General features: G+C 48.5%; 1 protein-coding gene across 3 annotated transcripts in view; it reads right to left on the bottom strand.

Moving 5' to 3' along the window:
- DISC1 (DISC1 scaffold protein) overlaps nt 1-22,683 on the bottom strand; it is a 371,634-nt gene that overhangs the window by 75,843 nt on the left and 273,108 nt on the right. For all 3 annotated transcript variants that reach the window (XR_001176909.2, XM_013047589.2, XM_013047588.2), the window contains exon 10: nt 8,943-9,003. Coding sequence is in view for 2 of the 3 variants with exons in the window: in XM_013047589.2 (XP_012903043.1) it covers nt 8,943-9,003 (61 nt within the window). In the remaining variant the exon portion in view is untranslated. The remainder of the gene's footprint in view (nt 1-8,942; nt 9,004-22,683) is intronic.

The following is a 22,683-nucleotide window of genomic DNA, read 5'->3' as shown; positions in this document are numbered from 1 at the left end:
AGGACCCCGGGATCATGACCTGAGCTGAAGGCAGAGGCTTTAGCCCACTGAGCCACCCGGTGTTTCCCTATCCTTGTTTTTCCGTCTTTTTTTGACTGCTCTTTTCAAATTCATGCCATCTTGTTATATTTCGTGTATTATTTTTTCTGTATGTGTGTATCTTCATGTATTTAAGAATTATTATTTTAAATATATTTAAGATTTTTCTGGTATAAGATGAAGTAAGGCTAAAAATTAAGTGTAAATAATCAGGGATTACCTATTAGATTGATCAGGGATCATTGCTTCTCCTGGAAAGTGAGACTATAGGCCAAATTGCTCCAAAATTTAAACGTAGGTGAATCCAATAATTAATTATTTTTATAATGGTTTGCATGTACAGTTGACCCTTGAATAATGCACAGCTGAAAATCCGGGTAGGAGTTCTGACTTCCCAAAAACCTAACTACCGATAGCCCACTGCTGCCTGAAAGCCTTTGTGATAACAAAAGCAGTCAATATGGGGCATCTGGGTGGCTCAGTTGTTAGGCGTCTGCCTTCAGCTCACGTCATGATCCCAGAGTCCTGGGATCAAGCCCCACATCTGTGGGAGGTCTGCTTCTCCCTCTCCCACTCCCCCTGCTTGTGTTTCTGCTCTTGCTCTCTCTCTCTGTCAAATAAATAAATACAATCTTAAAAAAAAAGTCAATAAACACGTATTTCGTATGTTAGTGTGTATTTGATACCATATTCTTACAATATAGTCTGCATCCCAGAGGGGTTGGTAACAGCCATATGAAGAATGCTTTTGCATTGGTCATGAATGTGTTTATGAGGACTTTCCAGTATATTCTCAGAAAAACTACCTTTAAGGGGCGCCTGGGTGGCTCAGTCGGTTAACCATCAGACTCTGGATTCCAGCTCAGGTGTTGATCTCAAGGTTGTGAGTTTAAGTCCCACGCTGGAGGGGGGAAACAGCACTAAGAAAATCTTAAGGAGGGATACCTGCGTGGCTCAGCTGGTGAAGCAGCTGCCTTCAGCTCAGGTCATGATCGCAGGGTCCTGGGACTGAGTCCCACATCGGGCTCCCCGCTCATCAGGGAGCCTGCTTCCCCTTCTCCCTCTGTGGGCCATTCTGTCTACTTGTGCTCTTTCTCTATTTCCCTGGCAAATAAAGTATTTTCAAAAAGAAAATCATAAGGAAGATAAAATATATTTACAGTACTCTACTGGATTTATTTTTTAAAAATCCACATAGGGACGCCTGGGTGGCTCAGTTGGTTAAGCGGCTGCCTTCGGCTTGGGTCATGATCCCAGCATCCTGGGATCAAGTCCCACATCGGGCTCCCTGCTCAGCAGGAGGCCTGCTTCTCCCTCTGCCTCTGCCTGCCACTCTGTCTGCCTGTGCTCACTCTCTCTGATAAATAAATAAATAAAATCTTTTAAAAAAATCTACATAAAATTGAACTTGCACAGTTCAAGCCTGTGTTGTTCAAGGGTCAGCTGTGTAGGTGTGTAGGACCCATTTGTGTGTTCTTGGAAGGGAAATGTGAGCTTGCTACAAATGTATCAACTGATGGGCAAAGTCCTGAGTGTTTCCTGAGCAGGCCATGGAGATGAGAAGGCAGGACACACACAGTTAAAATGAAAACTCCTGTCCCCAGGCAGTGCCATCAAAGAGCAGGCAGGAGAAAGCCAGAAGACAAGAGAGGAGCCAGAAGAGGGAGAAACTGCCGTGGGCCACATCGACACCAAGAAAATCAGAAAGGACAGACACGGGTCAACCCAGCAGACAGTCTGTTCATCAGGCAGGGATGAAAAGTCTCCTGCTAACGAGAGACCAAGCTGATACAGCCCCCAGCGAGGAATGGAGGTGGATGCAGGAGGGTCACGCCTCATCAGGGGAGGGGAAGGGAAGAAGCTGAGAATCTCCTTCATTCTGAGACAGCAGAGGCAAAGCAGAAAGGGGTCAAGGCCGTGTGCAGAAGCAAGGAGAAAGGCACCGAGCTCACCGTGAGGAAGTGAGGTCCGTGGAGACCTCCTATGACATGTGTCCGTTAGGAAAGAGAGCAAGAAGGCGTATAACAGCCACGGAATGAGAAAGTACGAAAAAAACAAATGGCGGTGTCCATGTGGAGTCTGCATTCCTTTCCTTTGGACCGAGATGGGGGAGGGGGTTCAGCTGCCATTTCTTACACTCATTTCCCTTAACAACTTTTGAAATAAGTTCAATATGGTTGAGAAATGGATTGTCCCAGGTGCACAGGAACTTCAAAATTACCTTGCATAATTTGGCATAAAGGGCATTCTATGTGGGATCTCAAAGAATTCCATTCATTGTTCAGGGCGCCCCGCCGCCATGCCTCCCGTGAGAGCTAGTGTCGCTCGTGGGGTTTGGAACACACCCCTAGGATAAGGGGACTCTTGGGCTTTTAGCTCTTCTACCGCTAAGGGCCAGGCACCTGAATCAGGCTCAGGAATTCTCGCCTGAAGTCCCCGCTCGCTGCCACCACATTTTAGATTCCCGCTTCTCTGCATATTCTAACCCTTCCTTCTCAGTCTCCATGCCCTGCTCTCATCGTCTCTGGGAAGCCTCAGTGCTGACCCCTTTTCTTGTAGAATTAACTCCCTTTTTCCTTCGTGGATGGAGGGGGTGGACGTCTGCCCAATGTGACCTCTGGGAGTGGGGGTAAGGTGAGCCTGGTGGTGGGTATTAAGGAGGGCACGTGTTGCATGGAGCGCTGGGTGTGGTGCATATACAATGAATCTTGGAACACTGAAAAAAATAAAATAAAATAAAATGAAAAGAAGTAGAGGAAGATTATTTGGGGCCCTGTCCCTAATACTTCATGTAATGCAAGCACGAGCAGGCACTACAGTATTTGTTTCAGAACTTGTGTACACATTGCACTACGTACATATAAAACAGTTCAAGGACGAGACTGCTTTCAAGGACAAAAGTTAAGTTGGTAAAATGAAAACGTAAAATCGAATTCTATAATGTGCTTCCCACACCCAAATGGACGCTCGTGTGTGCAGTGGGTAGAAACAAGGGCCCCATCTTCAGCTGGGATTCCCATCCTCATTGGATTGTGGGCAGTCGGTCGCTCATCAGCTCTTGCCCTTGGCCATGACAGACAGGCTCTGGCAGCCGTGGGTGGGGGAACAGACCTTGGTCTCTGAGGCACGCCTGAGAGTGTCTTCTGCACACTGCCTTACACAGAAGGTCGATACCATTTTGCCAGATGGGTACTCCGAACTCTAGCTAGCTGTCTGACTCTCAGCTTCTCCTGACTTCTGGCATGAAACCAGAGCCATCCACACAAGCAAGCTGAGAGGTAGTCAGGGGTCCAGGTAGGAAACCAATAGGACTTCTCCCACCCTGCTCACCTCTGCCAGTCACCTCTGGCTTTTCGTTAGCAGATTGAGTCCTCCCAGCCACCCCTTCCCATCAAACCATCCATATGGAATATTCAAGATAAGTAGAAACTAATCATTAATTTTTTAAAAAAGAAGTAGATCACCTTGTGCAAAATACCAGTCTCTAAATTTCAAAGTACATTTTAGATGAAACCGGTGTGTGTCTGACAGTCCTTTCTAAAACTAAGAAAGCCTTCCAAGATGTATCTAACGATTTCTATATTCAAAACAAATTTCAATGATTTTTCTGTTTTCTGATTACAAAAGTATGATACATACTCCAAGGGGTGGTGGGGGGGGAGCATTTAAGAAAAAACACGGAAGAGCACGAGGAAACAAAAGTAACCTATAATCCCCGGAACCACACTGACAAAGCTTTCATAGTCAACTGCAGGGGGAAAAAAAAAAAGTAGCAAGAGAACCCGAGGAGGCTAGAAGAAAGAGACAGTTTCCCATTAGTCATGCATAGGAGAGATTCCACGAGGTTAAATGGAACCACTGCGCCGTAGCCATAGGGCGGAGCGCTTGGTGCACACCAGCCAGGGACACAGGTTTGCTATTGGACAACAGTGACTTTCTCCAGCACAAAGCTTAGAGAGAGAACATATGGTCAGTAAAAGATGCAACCCATCTATACAACTTTTTAATATTTCTTTTGAGTCTTCGGGTAAGACAGCTAACAGAGAAGATGTAATAATGGAGACAAAGGAAATTAAAGCAAGATTTGACCACAAGGGAAATCATCCAGCCCAAAATAGCACCCTTAACTCTCAACCTCTGGAGACAATAACCCTGAGGGAGTAAGAAAAAGTGAGGAAAGCTCTTTGAGAGTAGATCTGTTGTTGTTGTTCTCTTCTGGTATATACCATTAAGATCTGATGGCAAGACCAAAGGATTTCTGGGGCATTGTACCTCCTTAGGCTGCCTTAACTTTTTGCATCTAATAGTTGAAAATAAAGTATCAAGATACAATTGCTATTCAGCCATTCCTTCCTGCACTAACTGTAATTTTCTTGGATGTTTACCACATGCCACACAGCGTGCCAGCCCCTTGGAATACAAATCATGTACGGCATGGAAGCCATTCTCCAGGACCTCACAGTCTAATAGAATCAGACAGAAATCATTGCAACAAATTGTCCTAAGTCACTCCCACTGTGCATGCCAAGAAGGAAGCAGGAGAAGGCCATAAGCTTTATAGAGAAGGGGTATTGTGCTGAGCCTTGAGGAGAAAGGTGCACCCAGGGGCTGAGGAGAGAGGGCTCCCGAGTCAGAGGCGGTGGCCGTGGGAACGGAGAGGAAAGCCGCAAGGGACTGGGCCTGGCCTTGTGATCCTGGGGGCAGTCACCCTCCTGCCCGTCCAGCGAAGAGAAGGAAGGAGGAACATCCTGGAAAAAGCTGAGCAAGGAAAAATCCTCAAGTAGTGTCTTGTCTGCAGGAGGAGAAACAGGGACATACATGTATCCGACTTATAACTCAGACTTTTTTTTTTTTTGCTCAGTTCATTTTCTTCTGGAGAACAAGGTTTATTTGCATGTTAATGTCTGCCTTTCGCTGACATAGAGAAATGGTCAGCCATATTCTCCCCAGCGCCTACATCATCCCCTAATAGGAAGGTTAGATATTAAAGGAGAGAATGTGACCCCCTCTGACTGCATAGACTCTGCATAGACTTCCAGTTAATGCATTGTTGCTAAAAGAGAATTTTCAAAATAAATAGAAAAACTAAGAAATGTATTTATTTTTCTATTGCAAATTTGTGTGTTTATATGTGTGTGTGTGTACATGTACATGTATATTTATACATATGTCTATATATTATTCTCATGTGTGTTAAATGAAATGGAGTTTATGAGTGTAATTTACAGATACATGATTTTACTATTTATCTGTTGACAATTACACTCGACTGACTAGGTATCCTAAGCGTGTAAAACAACATAATGATTAAAGCGCCTTCATTATTTTCCAGCTTTAACATAGTTTGATAGCAAATAAAGCCATGATCAAAAAACAAGTTTTGAAAAAAAAACTTTGTGAATTTTTATAAACATTCAAATTCAGAAGAGAATTTCTTTTCTCCTTATTTTTTTAATTGAACTCGGACTGTTAAAAGGCAAATCTTTGTTTAAATATAGACTAAAAGCCCCTGTTGAATATTTGCATGCTTTGTTTTGTCCCGTGCTGGTATCCCCGTGAACCGCTAATGGGATCAGGTGCTTCCTAATCCCTAATTCACTTGGCTTTCTTGATGGAGAGTGGGACATTGAGTCCACCAGCCTGTCTCAGTGTGTGCTGAGATAGTAACAAAAATATTGCTGTCCCTTAGATTTGTCTCCCAAACCACAACTGGCGCGATCCAAATCTCGCTAAAGCACGGATCATAAATTGTGTCCTCCGTACACTCAAATTGGGAAATGAACATTCTTTTCAGTTCTCAGACACTTCCTTTTGAAATCCCCGGAAGACCAAGAGAGGCCATAGGCGAGTAAGCAACAAAGACTTCCACCGGCCTCTCGTCTTGCTCTGGCCTATATCCCGCAGTATTCACTGAGCCCCCACCATGATGCAAACTCTTCGGTGCAAAACACAGGGTTTGTGTTTTAAGATGCTGGTTTTCATGTTAGAACTGGGACTGTGATGGGATCATGCGACCCTTGTTCCCTGGGCCGGTGGGGAACACGGTTCTATCGTGGGTGGCGGGGGGGGGGCGCTGACCATTCCCACCCTTGCCATGGCATCCAATCTGGCCTCCTGCTCTAAGGCAGCGGTAAAGCTCCCTGCACACACCTTAAGGCTCACCTAGCCTCTGTCTGCAACTCTGCCTACAGCCGACTGCCTTCCCGCCAATCCCAGTGTTTCTAACCACACCGGTTCAAGCACATCTGCACCAGATCTCTTACAGCTTCAAACAGCAAAGGAAAGAGTCCTCAGGAAGTAGGCTGTAGGATGGGTCAGCTGCCTCTCTGGTCATTTGAGGCTGTTGGTGGACCCTGAGTGATGAATGCATGCGATTCAAGCAGCCACGTGACCAGAAGGGCAGGAAAGGAGGCAGAAGATGATGCAAGAATGGACTGGAGTGGGGGGCTATGAATTAGTTGCGTTCACTCAACCATGAGCTCACGGTTTGTTGGATACCCTTACTCTGCTCTGTACCATCACATCACAGAGGATACATGCTCAACAAGACAGACATGACCCGTATCGCTCATTCCGCATTTTGAAAGGGAAAAGAATTCAGGGCAAGCACATTTCTCAGTCTTGGGGAGTCAAGACTCCCCAAGGGAGGCTCCGAAGAGGGTGCAGCGAAAGCATGAAGGGTGAAAAGATGGAGACAGATGTGGGCCATTGGGGGCAGAGCCGGCAGCAGCCACTGGGGCACATGCAAGGGGAACGGTGAGAGGGAGTGTGCCACCGGGAGGACACAGGCCAGGCTCCGGCCAGAGTGTCTGACCCTCCCGAAGTGACTCCAAATCCCTAAATATTAGGTTGAGCTGCAGGAAACCGCCATCTTTCCAGTCAACGTGATCTACTGTCAGTAATTTTCCATGGCTCACCTGGATACTTCCTTGGGTAACAACCCTTGGCCACTCCCCTGTCTCCACTAGTCTCTCCACAGGAGAAAACACACAGTGGCCTTGGGAAACGTACCAGAATCCGTACAAGCGAGTAGGAGGGTGGCAGGGTGATGACGGGTGACACTGACAGACACACAGAGGCCACATGGAAGAGTGCAGGAGCCACAGGTAAGGTGTTTGGGCTTTATCCTTAGGGTGATGGGGATGACCAAATTTGTACTTTAACATGCTCCCTCAAGACCACCTGGAGAGTGGAGTGGGAAGGGCAACACGAGACAGAAAAACATAAAAATCTGCTCTTATGGTAGTTCAGCGAGAGAGAAGACAGACCCACAGGAGCAGAGCCAGGTGGGAGGGCTCCAGGGCACCCAAGAGGCCAGCCTGGCAGGACTCGGTGACCCAGAGCAGGAGGTGAGGGCTGGGGGAGGGGAGCCTATGTGCCACCCAGGCAGCAGCCAGGTGCAAGGGCCCGACCAAGCGGGTGATGAACAGTTCTCTGGGCTGGATACCCAGCAGGAGGGGCTGGCATGGAGGGAAATGAATGAGTCTTGGGCAGGACTGTTCACTCCGTTCGATGAATAGGAGATCGAAGACCAGAAGCAGCAGGAAGCGAAGGGAACAAGTGTTTGCTGACTGTCCGCTAGGTAGCGGATTTATCTCTGCTGCTTATTAAAATCCACACCAACTCCAGGGGGCGGGGACCTGTCCTGCAGAGCTGCGTTCTCAAGGGGCATCTTTCCACCGATGCCCAAGTTCCTTCACCTCCGACCTGCCGACCAGCATCCCAGTGGAACATGTGGTGTGTGCGGTGCTCGTGGCTAAAAATGTTAGCTGGATGAGGTCAACAGGGAGATGCTGAAACCTGCCCGAGCACCCAGGGGAGAAGGGGAGCAGCAGAGCACCTGACCCAGATGAGTGTCCTATTTTCGAAGGAGGGGAAACATTCTTTGGAGGATGCTCCTTCCTATGTCCCCTCCTTACCCCCCACTCTCTACGGCCCACCTTTCTCATGGTTCCTCCCCATGTGTATGGTGCCAGAAGCAGGGAAATAGGCAGTGAATGGTTGGAAGAACGTGCTTTGCAAGCTTGAGAACAAATCCCACAGTACCTTCCCTGCCCCACAGAGCAGAACTCAGCAAAGCATCCCATCTCCGTGTCTCTTAAAGGACAAGCATTTTAGCCAATGGCATCATCTGAGCCCCTAGAGGTTGAAGGCATAGCCTAGTTAAAGTGTTATTTAACAATTCCAGAAGAGTAGCAAAAACAGTCCATAAAGCTAAATGACTCCCGGGGAAGAAAGTACACATTACATTTTCATACTTGTTTCCTTAATTAGGAACAGATCCTGGTGGCTGGGATTTATTTCCATGAGCACACACATCCACAAAAATGAGAAACATCTTGACATGCTACAACATCCGTAATGTTTCTCCAATCTGAATTCCTAATTGGGTTAAAAAAAAAAAAAAAGGCAACCGCGAATTTTCACGCTGGTTTTGATTTGGGATTCAAAACAGAACCTAAGATGTGCAATTTTTTTTATATTGCTCCAAAACACGTATAAGCTGGGTCAAAATCTGTAAGACCCACTTCAGAGTTTGAAAAGAAAAAAAGAAAAAAGGAAAAAACAGACCAAGGCATGAATTCGGAATTTAACATGGCACAGAAGATCCGTCTTATGGAACATGAAAACTAACTTGTGATCTCGCCGAGACACTTCTCAACATCGTCACCTATTACTTTCTATAAAGAGGAGAAAAGAATCGGGTGGGGGAGAGGGATGGTGTTTATATGGCACCTGCGTGAATCCTGTCACGGAATTCAAAGGACTCCTTTTTGTGTGTTTTTCTTTGTTCACTTATTACAGAAACTGGCTAGCCTTTCTCGTTGCGGTCACTAAATTCTGTTCCAGTCAAGAACCCGGGCACACGGCGGCGTCGGTCGCGAAGACATTGTGATCCTTACCTACGCAGCTTATCCTCGAGCATCTCCATGTACTTCAGAGCACTCTCCTTCACACTCATTTCTGCGAAAACAAAAATCCAAAGTTGATGCAAAGACGGAACAAAACCCAGGAGTGCTCCACTACAAGCCAAACACCAAAGGATCAAAGTCGGACTGGTAGTAAAGATTGCCTCCCTGGTGTGGAAAGCAGGCGAGTTCACGGGGCGAGGCGGGGTGGGGGCTGCCTGGAGGAAGGTGCTGGAAATGCTGTGAGGCCCCCCAGTGCCTCCATCTGGGCACTGTGCTTCCAAAGGAAGCTCCCTGGGTGTTGGGCATGGACGCCGCTTCTCTCTGTGCCTTTCATCTTTCCCAACTGGTAGCCAAGAGCTTGGTGGCAGAGGATGAAAAAAAAGATCCAAGTGGGAAGCAACTCCCATCCTAGGGATGAACCAGAAGCTCACCGGTACAGGAGTAGGGAACTGCAAACCCTTCCACTGAGACCCACATGGAAACGGGATCCTGACAGGACTTGAGTTCAGTTGACTTCAGTGACTCAGTTTCCAAAGCTGGGAGGTCCGTAGCCCCTAGCGATGAACTTGGAGCCTCATAATCACCAAAGGTGGAGGAATCGATGATTTGTGGTGCCCCCGTGGATCAGAGAGGCCCTTCACTCATAAAAACACATTTGGTCTTTTATACGTGAAGAAAATGTTAATTTTTTTCCCCCTCTTAATAGGTTAAAAAAAAAATCAAAATGTTGGGTGCCTGGGTGGCTCAGTCGGTTAAGCATTTGCCTTCAGCTCAGGTCGTGATCCCAGGATTGGCGGGGAGCCTGCTTCTCCCTCTGCCTCTCTCTTTCTATCTCTCTCTCTCTCTCTGTCTCACATGAATAAATAAAATCTTTAAAAAAAAAATCAAAATGCTGATTTGACATTGTCACTTTTTTTAAACAGAGGGAATAAGAGGGGGAACTCATGCTGTTTTACTATATATTTTTATGTTAAAGAGCGAAAGAGAGATTCGGTGCCTTCTGGACAAGTCCTGATAGCCTCTGTTTCCTCCTCTGGAGGAAGAAAACCCCATCCTCTCAAGGTGACTGCCGACTGAGAGAGGACGATGAAGTGCCCAGGAGAGCAGGTGGCATCAGAGCAGTCCCCATCAGACGGTGGCTGTAATTAGCAATGTTGCTGCCATTTCTACCCTGACCACTATTATCACCACTGTGGAATTTATTCGTGTTTTTATTCCAACCTGTATTCTCAGAGGCAATTCATGCATTGACATTGGGATGTGTGGGGAGCAAAATCCACGCTGTTTGACTCACTGCCCTGAGCCTCTGCCGAGGGGGCTCTCAGGACCCTGTTTTGTCACCATGTACGTGTTAGGGTAAGGGACAGGGCGGTATAGTTGGAACTGGAAAAAGGACCTTGAAATTCCTCATAAAGAAACCAAATATGGATGCAAAAATTAAAACAGAAGTTCTTGTTCATCAGTTCGTAACAGATAAAAACAGAAATGTACCCAGTGAACGCAACTCTTTAAGTGGGTCCCTTAATCTAGTTGACTTGAGTCAACCTCCTTTACAAGTGAAGTTGTGCTAATTTTTTTTTCTCCAAATGTGTGTTTTCAGCACCTACAGTGCATTGGGTACTGTGCTAGCATGGGGAGTAAGGTGTGGGGACATGGCTCCGTGCCACTGAGACCTGTTCCCTGGTTTATCTGGAGCAAGGATTACACATTCAGAATGTCCCAACCGGAAGCACCCTGTTTCATACCCAGAACATACTTTTGTATGCCGCACACCATGATAATCCCTTGGGATAAACCTGTAAACAGAAGCAATAAAGATGCCTGCTTTTGTAAAGCTTCATTCTGGTAGGGACAGGTAGTAACGAATAAACAGAAGAGTCCCATAGAGTACCAGGAGGTTATAAGTGCTACAAAGCAAGAGAAGGGGATCAGAATGGGGCTGCAGAGGGGTCAGGCGTCATTGGGAAGGTGACATCTGAGTAAAAGCATGAAGAGGGCCAGGGGGAGCACAGAGCAGCCTTCCTGGGAAGAGCAGGGTGGTTAGAAGGACGAAGCAGGCTAAAGGTCCTAGGGCAGCAGCACACCTGACTACTCCAGCAACATCTGGAGGAGACATTCTCTGGGGAAAGAGATGAGGCAGAGGAAGAGCCCAGCCCCCATCATGCAGGCCACTGTGGCAAACTGTATTTCCAAAACTCGGCCACAGTAATATTCTGGGTCCCACACGCTATTCCAGAACTTGGCCATTCCCCATCAAGCAGTGAATTCTATTTCCTTCCTCTTGAATCTAAACAGGCTATGATATCACAACCAGTAGAGAATGACGGGAAGGATGTTTTTTAATTTCTGAGGCTGGGGTCCAGCTTCTGCCTGGCTATTTCTACTGGGTACCCAGCCTCTGTGTTTGAGGAAGCCCCAGCCACAGGGAGAAACCATGGAGAGATGTTCTGGCCGAAGTCCCAGGTGAAGCTCTCAGCCAACAGACAGATATGGGGGTGAGCGAGCCTTCAGATGGTGTGAACCACAGAGTCCAAGGGGCCCAGACGTCAGGAAACAGAGACAAGCCATCTCGGCTTCTCTGGACCTAAATGCCTGATTCACAGAATGGGCACACACAACAAACAGCTGTAAGTCATTGGGTTTGGGAATGATTTGTTACATAGCTGTAGTTCCTGGAAAGCCATGCCAGGGTTTTGAGCGCTCCGAGAGAAATGGGAAAACACTGGAGAAAAAAGGCAACAAACTGGGTCACGGTCGCTCTGTTGGACTGGACTCTAGGAAGACACGAGAGACGTAGAGAGAAGCAGGAAGATTAGAGCCATCCTCCAGGACGAGGTAGTGGGGACTGAGACCACGGTGTCACAGGAGTGGGGGATAGGAGGCAGATTTTAGATCTATTTTTATTATTTATTTTTTTAAGATTTTATTTATTTATTTAACAGAGAGAGAGATGACAAGCAGGCAGAGAAACAGGCAGAGAGAGAGGGGGAAGCAGGCTCACCCCTGAGCAGAGAGCCCGATGCAGGGCTCGATCCCAGGACCCTGGGATCATGACCTGAGCTGAAGGCAGAGGCTTAACTCACTGAGCCACCCAGGCGTCCCTAGATTTACTTTAAAGATAGGGACTGCAGGGGTTCCTGACGGATTGAATTCAGGCGTGTGAGAAAGAGACCCAGAAAGAATGACTACATGGGTTTTGCCCTGAGCCACCAGAAAACAGAGTTGCTATCAATGGGGATGAGAAGAATGCATGTGAAACCAGTCTGAAGAGACGAGCAAGCGTTCAGTCTTAGATGGGAATTTGCTAAGATGAGTAGAACTTCAATATTCTCACCAAAAAAAAAAAAAAAAGTCAAACGTGTACGGTGATGGATGTGTGAATTTACCGGATGGACGGGGAGGTAGCTCTTTCACAACGCACTCATGTATCAAATCGTCACGTACCTTACAATTTCATTCATCGATTATACCTCCAAAAACTGGGAAAAATAAAAGCGGTTGAGAAGCTTCCAAAGTTTTCAAGTTTGAAATCTGACAACCTGGAGTTTATGAGCCGCCCCGGGGGGACGTACAGGACAAAGCTGGGCACGTGGGTCAAGAAGAGGTCTGCGTGCAGAGGGGCACTTGGAAGACGCTGGCGTGTGGCACGAGGAGACACGATGTGTCTCTCAGGGAGCGAGGGTAACGGAAGCAGCCCATGGCGACCGTACGTCCCTACAATTCTATCACGATGGCATCTTTCATCCAAAAGACAAAAATGCACCGCACCTCCCTTGAGGACGAAAACCATATCCGTATGTTTAAAAGTAATCCAGGTAGATTCCATATTAATGATTTTGCTCAGAAATCACTACACACTTGTCTCATCTAAGCATCTGAGGCTCTGGGTAGTGACACGCCTGGCGCCGCACAGGGGCACCCAGGCAGCTTCCTGTGCTTTTCCGCTCGCCTGGAGGCTGCCCTCTGACATGGACACTGCACTGAAATCCCACCTTCCCTAGATCCTGACCCGTCCCCCAGCCAGGCAGCCTGAACTGCCTTTCATGCCTATGAACTAGGTTGACTTACAACCTTCCAGAGAGGCCGGGGCTGTAGACAGGGAGTTTACGTTTTCATCTTCCTAAATAATATGCCCAAGTGGGGACGCTTGAGTGGTTCGGCTGGTGGAGCGTCCAACTCTTGATTTCAGCTCAGGTCACGATCTCGGGGTTAGGAGACCGAGCCCCATGTCGGGCTCCACACTGGGCCTGGAGCCTGCTTAAGATTCTCCGTCTCCCTCTGCCCCCACTAACTTCCCTCTCTCTAGAGAAGGAGATGCACTGGGGAGAGCTCATCTTTTTTTCCTTCCTCATTGTCCCTCTGCTCATTCCTTTCCTAACCTGACGTTAGAGTGGACACCAAGAGAACGGTAGTGGCATTGAGGCAAGCTTCCAAGAATCGAAAACGTTGCTGCAGAAAGCTGATTACTCCAGGTTGATCGGCCTCCTGACCGGGAAAATGCAGAAACGCCTCCTCTCCTCTCCATTTGCTAAGGGAATCTGACATCCAGAGTCAGGCAATATTCTCAGAATGGAACTCATATAATTAACTTCATGAATCTAATTAAGCAAAAACTGATTGATAATTAAATGCAGTAAATCTGTGAAAACATTAAGGCAAGTGCGAGGTGCAAACACAAATCAAAGTTACAGGAATTTAACCCGGGCCCTACTTCGCGCCAGGCACTATTTAAATCTAAGAGACATGGCTTCGAGGGTCACAGAGAGAGCGGTGGGGCCACCCTCTAACTTTGATGTCTCCTTGGAGCGCCCGGCAACATTTGCCGTAAATCTTCACGATAACCGATAATCCACAAATGGCCCAAGGTACCTGATGAAAAAACACTACCAATTTACCCAGCAATACTCTTTTCAGCACAAACAAGGGAGGTAAAAGAACGTTGAGTTGGAAACAGGGCTGACTAGGTTTTGGTGGATTAGATCCTTTGTTTGTGTCGTAAAAGGACAAAGAAAAAGCAATATTTGTGATGATAATCATACAGGAAATGAGCTACACCCACGCAGAGTTGCAGTGAGATTGAATGAAGCAGCGGCTACTAAGAGATTCAGCCCCAGCGTCTTCTATCGATAAGGGCAGCATCCTGGGGTGATTACAGTACCACCTCAGATTCCACAATGGACGCCAAAGGGACCCCATCAGTCTAGCATTCATCACAGATTTTGTCTAACACTGGCCGTCTTCTTGGAACGTCCCAGTAACATAGTAATTCTAGTAACATAAGGCTTGGCCTCACTTGACGAAAACAAGTCATCGGCTTTCAAGGTTCATTATTCAAGGATCAATTTCAACCCAATTAACTCCCATTAGTAAAATCCTCCCAAAGGAAGATGTGAAAGACAAAGGAGAAAATGCAGAATTCTGAGAAGTTTTCGAACATCTAAAGTATTATTTTTCTACTGCAGGGAATGCAAGAATTTCTGTTTATTTGAGTCATTAAACCATGCATGGGGATGAAGTAGTTAATACTGAGCCAAAAAAGACCCAGGGAAGTCAACAACACAGGAAAATGAACTTGTGATTTGCTTGTCTTGATATGTGTGATGGACTGGTATTGTCTAAGACCTTGAAAGATGGTGGAATCCATGAAACAATGCACTACACAAGTCAACTTTTTTACCAGAGGACAAGAGGGAAACACCAGCCATGAGTCTCTGCTGATACCACAGTGAACCTGTCACATCGGAAATTCGCTATGAGAAAACCTGATCCCAAGTTAATGATATCAAGGACATTTCCTTGATCCCTTCCTGTGTGTCAGGAACTGTTCTAACCACCTTGGTCTAAATGCTAAACAATGATACTGCCCATGAAGCTGCTCTATGATTATCCTCATTTTGCCCGGATGACACAGAGGGGCGGCAAAGACCAAAGTCACAAAGCCAGTGAGAGATCATCCCAGACCCCATTGTTGTGGAACCCAGGACTTCCATTTTCAATAACCCAGGGCTTCAGGAAATGCACATTGAATAATGCATGTGAAATTTTAGCCACCAACAACATGAAGCTGGAGTTCACAGAGAGAGTAAATTAAAGAGAGACCAAAGACTTCTGTAAAAAGTCAGAGTGGCAAAGAGCATGGACAATTGCAAAGAACAATGCCATTAACAAATGGAAACTCGGGCGCCTGGGTGGCTCAGTGGGTTAAGCCACTGCCTTTGGCTCAGGTCATGATCTCAGGGTCCTGAGATCGAGTCCCTCATCGGGCTCTCTGCTCAGCAGGGAGCCTGCTTCCTCCTCTCTCTCTCTCCCTCTCTGCCTACTTGTGATCTCTGTCAAATAAATAAAATAAAATCTTAAAAAAAAAAAAAAAAACAAATGGAAACTCGATTGTATGTAAATTGTAGGGGAGAGTGCTGCTAAAATAAATTACCATTGTGTAATATACATGCGTATGTGTGTGTGTGTGTGTGTGTGTGTGAGTGTGTGTGTGTGTGTAAAGGGGATAGGGCCAAGGTGATTTCATAGCAGGTCGCACGAGAAGATGATTAATAATTCTCTGAGGCTCATATTCATGTTGGTTCCCTCCCAATAATAAGACACCAGCTTCATGCGGCCTCACAAACAGATTATTACCCGCATGTATACGTTTGTTTATTTACGTCATTTCCTGTTACCACTATGCGTGGTAGTCATTTGAATAGAATCCCAAGCGGAGATCCTGAGTTAAGCTGGAGACAATCTGTGCGGGGATTTAGACAGGCCATTGTCCATTCCCTAGGGTTGGAACCAAAGAAACACACCATCACTCAACTAGCAATGGCTTCGCGTGCCGCTGGCGGGCCATCATTCAGTGTGGCCTTGCTAATTTCTCTCTCTCTTTCCCTCTGACGTCGATAGGAGATTCGCAGAGAGAAGACAAATGGCCAGATACGGACCTGACAGAATTAATAAACGGGACCAGAGAGCAGACTTCTCTTCAGGGTGCCTGCTTCTCACTCGTACATCCATCTCGCGCCTCTTAGACGCCTACCAGGTGCCCGATTGCGTGTTCAGCACTGAGGCTGCAGACAGGAGTCAGACGCGGCCCTTAGCCTGGAGAACACCTGGTTTGGGGACAGAAAATGGTCACATACACGTGTGGTGAATAAAAGCAAGGAGCGGAGTTCCGTGATTGGAACTTAAAGCAGCAGTCTCTTCTGGGACGGTCGCAGAAGAGCCTCTGCCCAGCTTGAGGGGCTTGAAAATGAACTTCCTGAGGAAGTGAACGGAGTAGCCGTCTTAAAGGGTTTTCCACGCTGGCTAAAGCCCGAGGAGGCATGGGTAATCCAAAACAGCAGTTGCACATAAAGTAAGATTCATGTTTCTGAAAATCGGGCATTTAATGTCATATTATTTTACCCTCTCAGTAATTTCTGAATCATTTTCCCCCCTCAGCTTACATTAAGATTAGTCGATGTGGGCCGGGATCCCACAGCAAAGGAAGGCAGGGTGCCTGCAGGACATGGGCCAGTCCCAAAGCCCCGGATCTGAGCCGTCACAGCCACACCTGGAACTGGACATCCAGGGGTCCTCCTCGGGGGATCTGAGTGAGAATGCTGTGTTGTAATGACCTCACACCAGCAGAGGCACCCAAAGGTCAGAGGGCGGAAAGGCTTTTTCAGAACTGGAGCACCGTCATGACTCCGTCATCCACAAGGAAAGTAAAACTAATTATTCTGAACTATGTTTATGCTTCGCTTGCACTGTTCTGCCCCCAGTGCTGGTGTGCGGCGGCGGCTGTCCCATGTGGGGCCGCGAGGCTGCCCCGGGGAGCCCCGCCCCACGGCCCTTGAACCCAGAGCGCATCTCAGTGCCTTGTGTCCCATCTTGATCCTCGTGTCTGTAGAAGCCACACCTGAGTGGATGGGTAGAGATGGTGGGCAGGTGGGAAGGAAGGAGGAAGGAGGAGGTACACGCCACTAGGTTTAAAAATGTTGCCTCTACAGTGAGAGATTCCAGTCCATAAATGATAAAGCCCGAGTTCCAATTTCCCCTGCTGTGCTCGTCACGAGTTAATTGGGTATCATCTGATACAGTAATTCTCACCTTCCCGGTTCAGACCTGCTCCAACATGCACTCTCCCGGTGCCCTTGACGCACACGGCCTAATCAGCACAATCCCATGACTAGAAGAGAAACCGAGCACGCATGGTATGGAAAGCAGATGGGGAGAAAAGATAGCTCGGGACGCTAGCAGCCCCAAGCAGCCTCACGCCACAGTCCCGACACATGTGTCCTCGCTAGCCAAATGTTTCCACCAATGGAAAGGCAAGCGCCTCTCCCCAGCTCTCCCGGCAGACAGCAGCCGGCTCAGGTCTACCTTCTTACCTGCCAGTGCGCGTAACTGAAACAGTGGAGGGGCGCCTGGGTGGCTCAGTCGATTGAGTATCAGACTCTCTCGGTTTTGCCGCAGGTCACGGTCTCAGCTCAGGTCATGGGCTCAAGGTTGTGAGAGCAAGTCCAGCATCAGCTCCCTGCTCAGAGGGAAGTCTACTGTCTCCTACTCTCTCCACCCCTCCCCCTGCTCACGTGTGCTCTCTCTCTCTCTAAAACAAATAAATCTTAAAAAAAAAAAATAATAATAATAACTGAAAGAGAGGGGACCTGGAGATCCATTTACATTTTAAAAACTGCTTCAAATATCTACTTACTTACGTTGCCTCATACGGTCCATTCGAGAACACGCACTTCTGTTCTTTACCTCTTGCTCCCTGTTCCCCTCCAACATGGACAGCACATGCAGACACACATGTGTGCACACGGGATTTACTTCTCTTCTTATTGATAGAACAAGGAGTGGAACGTGGGGCTTGGTTTTTAAAATGGAATACTAGTTTGTTACACAATATGTGTTTAAAAAGAAAAAAAAGCCCACATCCACATTGATCTTCGTAAGCGAAGGAAAATGAGCTCATGGGGTGTCAGCGTGATGTACGCATGTGGGCGCCTTATCGCGTTTACAGTAACTCCCTAAATCCTTTTTGAGGATACGGAGGCTGAGGTTGAGGGGAGATCCAGTTCAGTTTTACGACAAAGTCGATGTGTTCTCAAATACATAATCCTGCTGCGCAATTATCATGAAACGTAACTGATGGATTCCACTCAAGGCGCGGAGCGTTTCACAGAAGGAAGGGAGTCCCTTTTCCCTTAACTGTTAAAGGTTTGAAACTGACATCTCTCGGTTGGACACAGAGCACCCGAGGTCTGATCTGAGTTCTTGCCCTTGGAAGAGAGATCCTGGAATGCTGGCAGGACAGCTCTGAATGTCCCCTGGGGCAAGGAAGGGGAACCGTCTGAAGGTCGTCAGATCCCCAGCTCTCCACGTTGGATGTCCCCTCAGCGCTGTCTGAGGAAGCAACAAAGCAGGCAGCCCGGTTCTGGCCTGCTGCCTGCACCTAGCAGACTTCGGCAGGGTCGTGCTGGGGATACAGAGGGGAAGATTTTAACATCACCAGCTACTCTGCTTCTCAGTCCTACAGGAGAGCGACCCCTGTCCACCACCTCCAGCAGAGGGACTCTCTGCCCAACACCCTTTCCTTTGGAGGTGCTAATCACCCTCCTCCCAGCCCCTGGCTAGCACAGCCTAGCACTTCCTCTTGGCTGAGACTTTCCCGAATGGAGGAGACAGTCATATAAGCCAGTTGGCTCCTCGCTCCAGAGTTTTCAAACACGCACGAACTGAAGGGGACCTTCCCTCTCCAGTGCCAGCGCTGAAAAATGGCTGGGAGCCGCCTGCAGCCATAGTTCGGTCCCCATGTGAGGGCAAAGCTGAGATGGGTTGACAGAGAAGAGGCGGCTTCCAAGCCCCTGGGCCCAGCATCTTGCTGCCCTCCCACCCCCACTCCCACCTCCACGGTGGTGATTTGAGCCAATACAGCGCCTCTTCTGACTCCTGACACTCGTGCCTCTGCTCTGATGTTTCCTCTGCCTGGAATAGCCTCCCGAAATGTTCTCTGCCCTCCTACCCACTAAGATACTGAGGGGCTACAAGACCCTGCTTTCTTGCCATAGGTCCCCTCTTCCCATGGTGCTCTCACCTCTTCTGGGCGTCTGCAGACCCTTCAGACCTTCCTATAGCCATCAAGTTCATAGCCATCAAGTTCATGTAGGACATGGCTGATCCTCTCTGCTCAAGTTCTATCTTCTTTGAACCCTTAGTGCCTAGCGCAATCCTGGGCTCGGGGAAGGTGCCCAGTACGTCCTGTGACACCAGCTCTAGGCCAGGTCCTGTGCCAGCCACCAGGGAAGCTTCAATGAAGACCACATGGTTTCCCTTCCCAAGTGACCGACACCCCGATAAGGAGATGGAAATCAGAACGGAAGATCAGGGTGCCAAGTGCCTGCGGTCATCAAAGAATAACTCGCAGGAGGGTGCAGGAGAGACACAAATGCAACCCAGGCTGAGGGGAGAGGCACGGCTGTGGGGGCTCCCTGGAGAAGAGGACCTGTGAACCGAGAAGGGAATGAATACGCAGACATGCTTCAGCTTCTATTACAAACAGAACAAAGCACACGGAAGACGAGAGGGGGAGGTACAGCGGGCAGTGAAATAAAGACAGAAGGTTGAAAACTCCCGCCCTTAGATGCCAAGTCCTCAACCAGGCGTCCTGCAACACAGAGGCGTCAACCTCCTGCTCAGCCATGCTCCTCAAGCTAGTTGGTGGGCGCTCGAACAGCACCAATCCCCGATGAAGCTCACAGACTATCCCGACCTCTTACAGGCTATGACAATGTCCAAAAGTGAACTGGCCTTTTTATCCCCCCCCCCCAAATAAAATTCATTTAACAGCCACCTCCAAACAAAGGGCATGCCTTTACCAAGTAGGAGACATGACTTCCCTCCAAGGCAGGAGACATGATCTCCCTCTGAGGCAGGAGATATGACCTCTCTCCGAGGTAGTAGACATGATTTCCCTCTGAGGCAGGAGACATGACCTCCCTCCAAGGCAGTAGACATGATTTCCCTCCAAGGCAGGCGACATGATCTCCCTCCAAGGCAGTAGACATGATTTCCCTCCAGGGCAGGCGACATGATCTCCCTCCGAGGCAGTAGACATGACTTCTCTCCGAGGCAGGAGAACCACACACTCAGTCCAGAAGACGCAGCTCACAACATCCCCAGCCTCCCCCGCACCGTGCACTGAAAGGAGCAAGTAGATGCCGGCATAGCAATAAGACACCCCCAAGAAGACAAAATACCTGTGAATGGAAGATCTACGATCCTACCTAGAGTTGTTTCATTGATGTATTCTCTCAAGCCTTGTACAGAAGCAGGGGGAAAGGCCAGAGGAGTCACACCGAGGCACCTACTCAGATGGGAACAATTTTCCATTTGGGGACAATTTCACAAATGCATGAGTGCAGCCGGCTATGAGGTTCCTGCCTCCTACTGACAACCCCCCAACAAACGCACGCAAGTACACATGCATGCAGTGCCCACATCTGGGCCCTCGCTGTCACCCCAACATGGCCCCATGACCAGGCCACACAGGACCAGGTACCTGTTGCCTGTGGACCAAGTCCTCAAGAGGCCCAATGTAAACCAGTGTGCCTCCCTCTCCTTCCACACACGGCCCACGCAGGCACGGGCCACCGAGCCAGGATGTTGAAAAAATGAACAGAGAAAAAATTATGAATAGTTTGCAAACCAGCTACCTCAGGACAAACATGCTCCAGGCGGGACAAACCACACAATATACAATTTGAATGATGCAAGCCTCAGTGCTAAGTGGTGGACAGAGGTTGGACATGCCAGCTAGGGGGTCCATAGGCTTGTATGTGGGGCACTTACAATGAGAGATGACGGAGATGGCAAAGAAGGGAGGTCGCCCTTGCGGGGGGCTAGGGCCATAGCCAACTGCTCTGCAGAAGATCCTGGCACAGATTCCAAGGGATCCAAGAATTCTCAATCCGAACCTAGTCTCCAACCATTAAGAAGTTAAATTGGTCAAGTGTATGAATCATGTTTTTACTTTCTATTTTATTTTTTCTGTTTGTGGCTACTTATGTATTTAATTGATTTATTAATTAATTTTTTTAATGGAAGTACAGTTGACATGCACTGTTATATAAGTTTCGGGTAGGGGCGCCTGGGTGGCTCAGTGGGTTAAGCCTCCGCCTTCGGCTCAGGTCATAATCCCAGTGTCCTGGAATCGAGCCCCGCATCAGGCTTTCTGCTCAGCAGGGAGCCTGCTTCCCCCTCTCTCTCTGCCTGCCTCTCTGCCTACTTGTGCTCTCTCTCTCTGTGTCAAAAAAATAAATAAATAAATAAATAAATCTTTGATATAAGTTTCAGGTATACAGCATAGTGGTTCAACAATTCTGTACGTTATGACCCTTGCTGGTCCTAGGACTGACTGCCCCTCCCAGGGCTAGCCAGTTCCTAGAGATAGTCAACACCTTGCCTGAGAGTAAGACTTTCCTAGGAAAACCAACCGACCCAGAGCCCACCTCCTTCACCCTTACCCTTCTCACCCAGGTACCAGACAACTAGAGGCAGCCTGTGCCCCAGAACCCTGAAATCATTCAAACCAGCCAGTTCTCAGCCTGCACACCTGCCACACCTCTTCCCGCTCCCTTGCCCACATTTCCTGCTTGATCCCTCTGCCTCCGGACAGCCCGGCACTTTCCTGCGTGGCCCCCAAGCCTGGGACCTGTGAGCTACCAACTCTTTCCAAGGACAGGCGTCTCCTGCTCTGTTGGCCTTACCACGCCTGAAAAATAATAAAACCTAGACTTGAACACCTCGACTTTGGACAACAGAACCTGCTACATTCAGCCATCGACCAGCTAGATTTATGACTCTTAATATTCAGACACATGGTATCTATGCCTCGTGGTGTACCTCTGCCCCAGCCCCATGGGTATTAGAGACGTGCCTGCTCTCACCAACACGTGCCGCTAATTCTATAACAGACAAGGGAAAAGAAAGAGACAAGCCTTATCAGCAATGAACACGGCATTATGAAAGAGCTGAATTCCAGCCTTATCAAAGCAGCCACCAGGGAACAGAATCCTTGCTCTTCCACAGCCCAGGCAGCCGTGTGCAGTAGGAGGCTCCCGGGGCAGCCGTGCCAGGAGAGGCATCACAGATGCAGGCCAGACAGGGTGCTCATCACGGGGGTGGTAGGGCCAAGAGCGCCCACCCCGGCTGCCCTTCTGGGGGTCCGCCGTGATGCCCTGAACAGAGGTCTGGCCCACCTGGCCACTGTATTTTTCTACTTCCGCTTCGCAGAGGAGACTGGCTGCAGAACTCAGTGGAAACCCTTAGGACCGTCATCGCCGACCCCGCAGCTGGGCCCTCTCCCAGAGAAAGGCCAGAGAACCTTGCTTAACACCCTGTGTTGGCTTCCCTTCACCCTTGGAACCAAATTGAAACCTCTCCACGAGTCCTGCAGGTGTGACAGGGTCGGTCCCCCATCTCCCCATCCACACCTCACCCCTGGCACTCTGGCCTGGCCTCGTCCCCTCCACACCAGGCTCTTTGCCCCCCCTCCGCCTGGAGCCCCTGCCCTGCTCCCCGGGCTAGAGGGCAGCACTCTGGTCCTTCATCCCCAGCTTCCATGCTAACCCTTAAAGGGCGCCTCCCGCCCCGATTATTTTCTCTCTGATCCTTGATTGCTGCCTTCACAGGCCTTACAACATCTGGTGCTTATTTTATTTATGGGTTCATTTCCCTGGTGGTGGTGGTGGTG

This window comes from Mustela putorius, unplaced genomic scaffold, assembly GCF_011764305.1.
Source record: "Mustela putorius furo isolate JIRA1106 unplaced genomic scaffold, ASM1176430v1.1 tig00001075_pilon_pilon_pilon, whole genome shotgun sequence".
NCBI lineage: Eukaryota > Metazoa > Chordata > Mammalia > Carnivora > Mustelidae > Mustela > Mustela putorius.
Note: the sequence above shows the minus strand (reverse complement) of the source record. Positions and strands in the feature narration are given on the sequence as shown.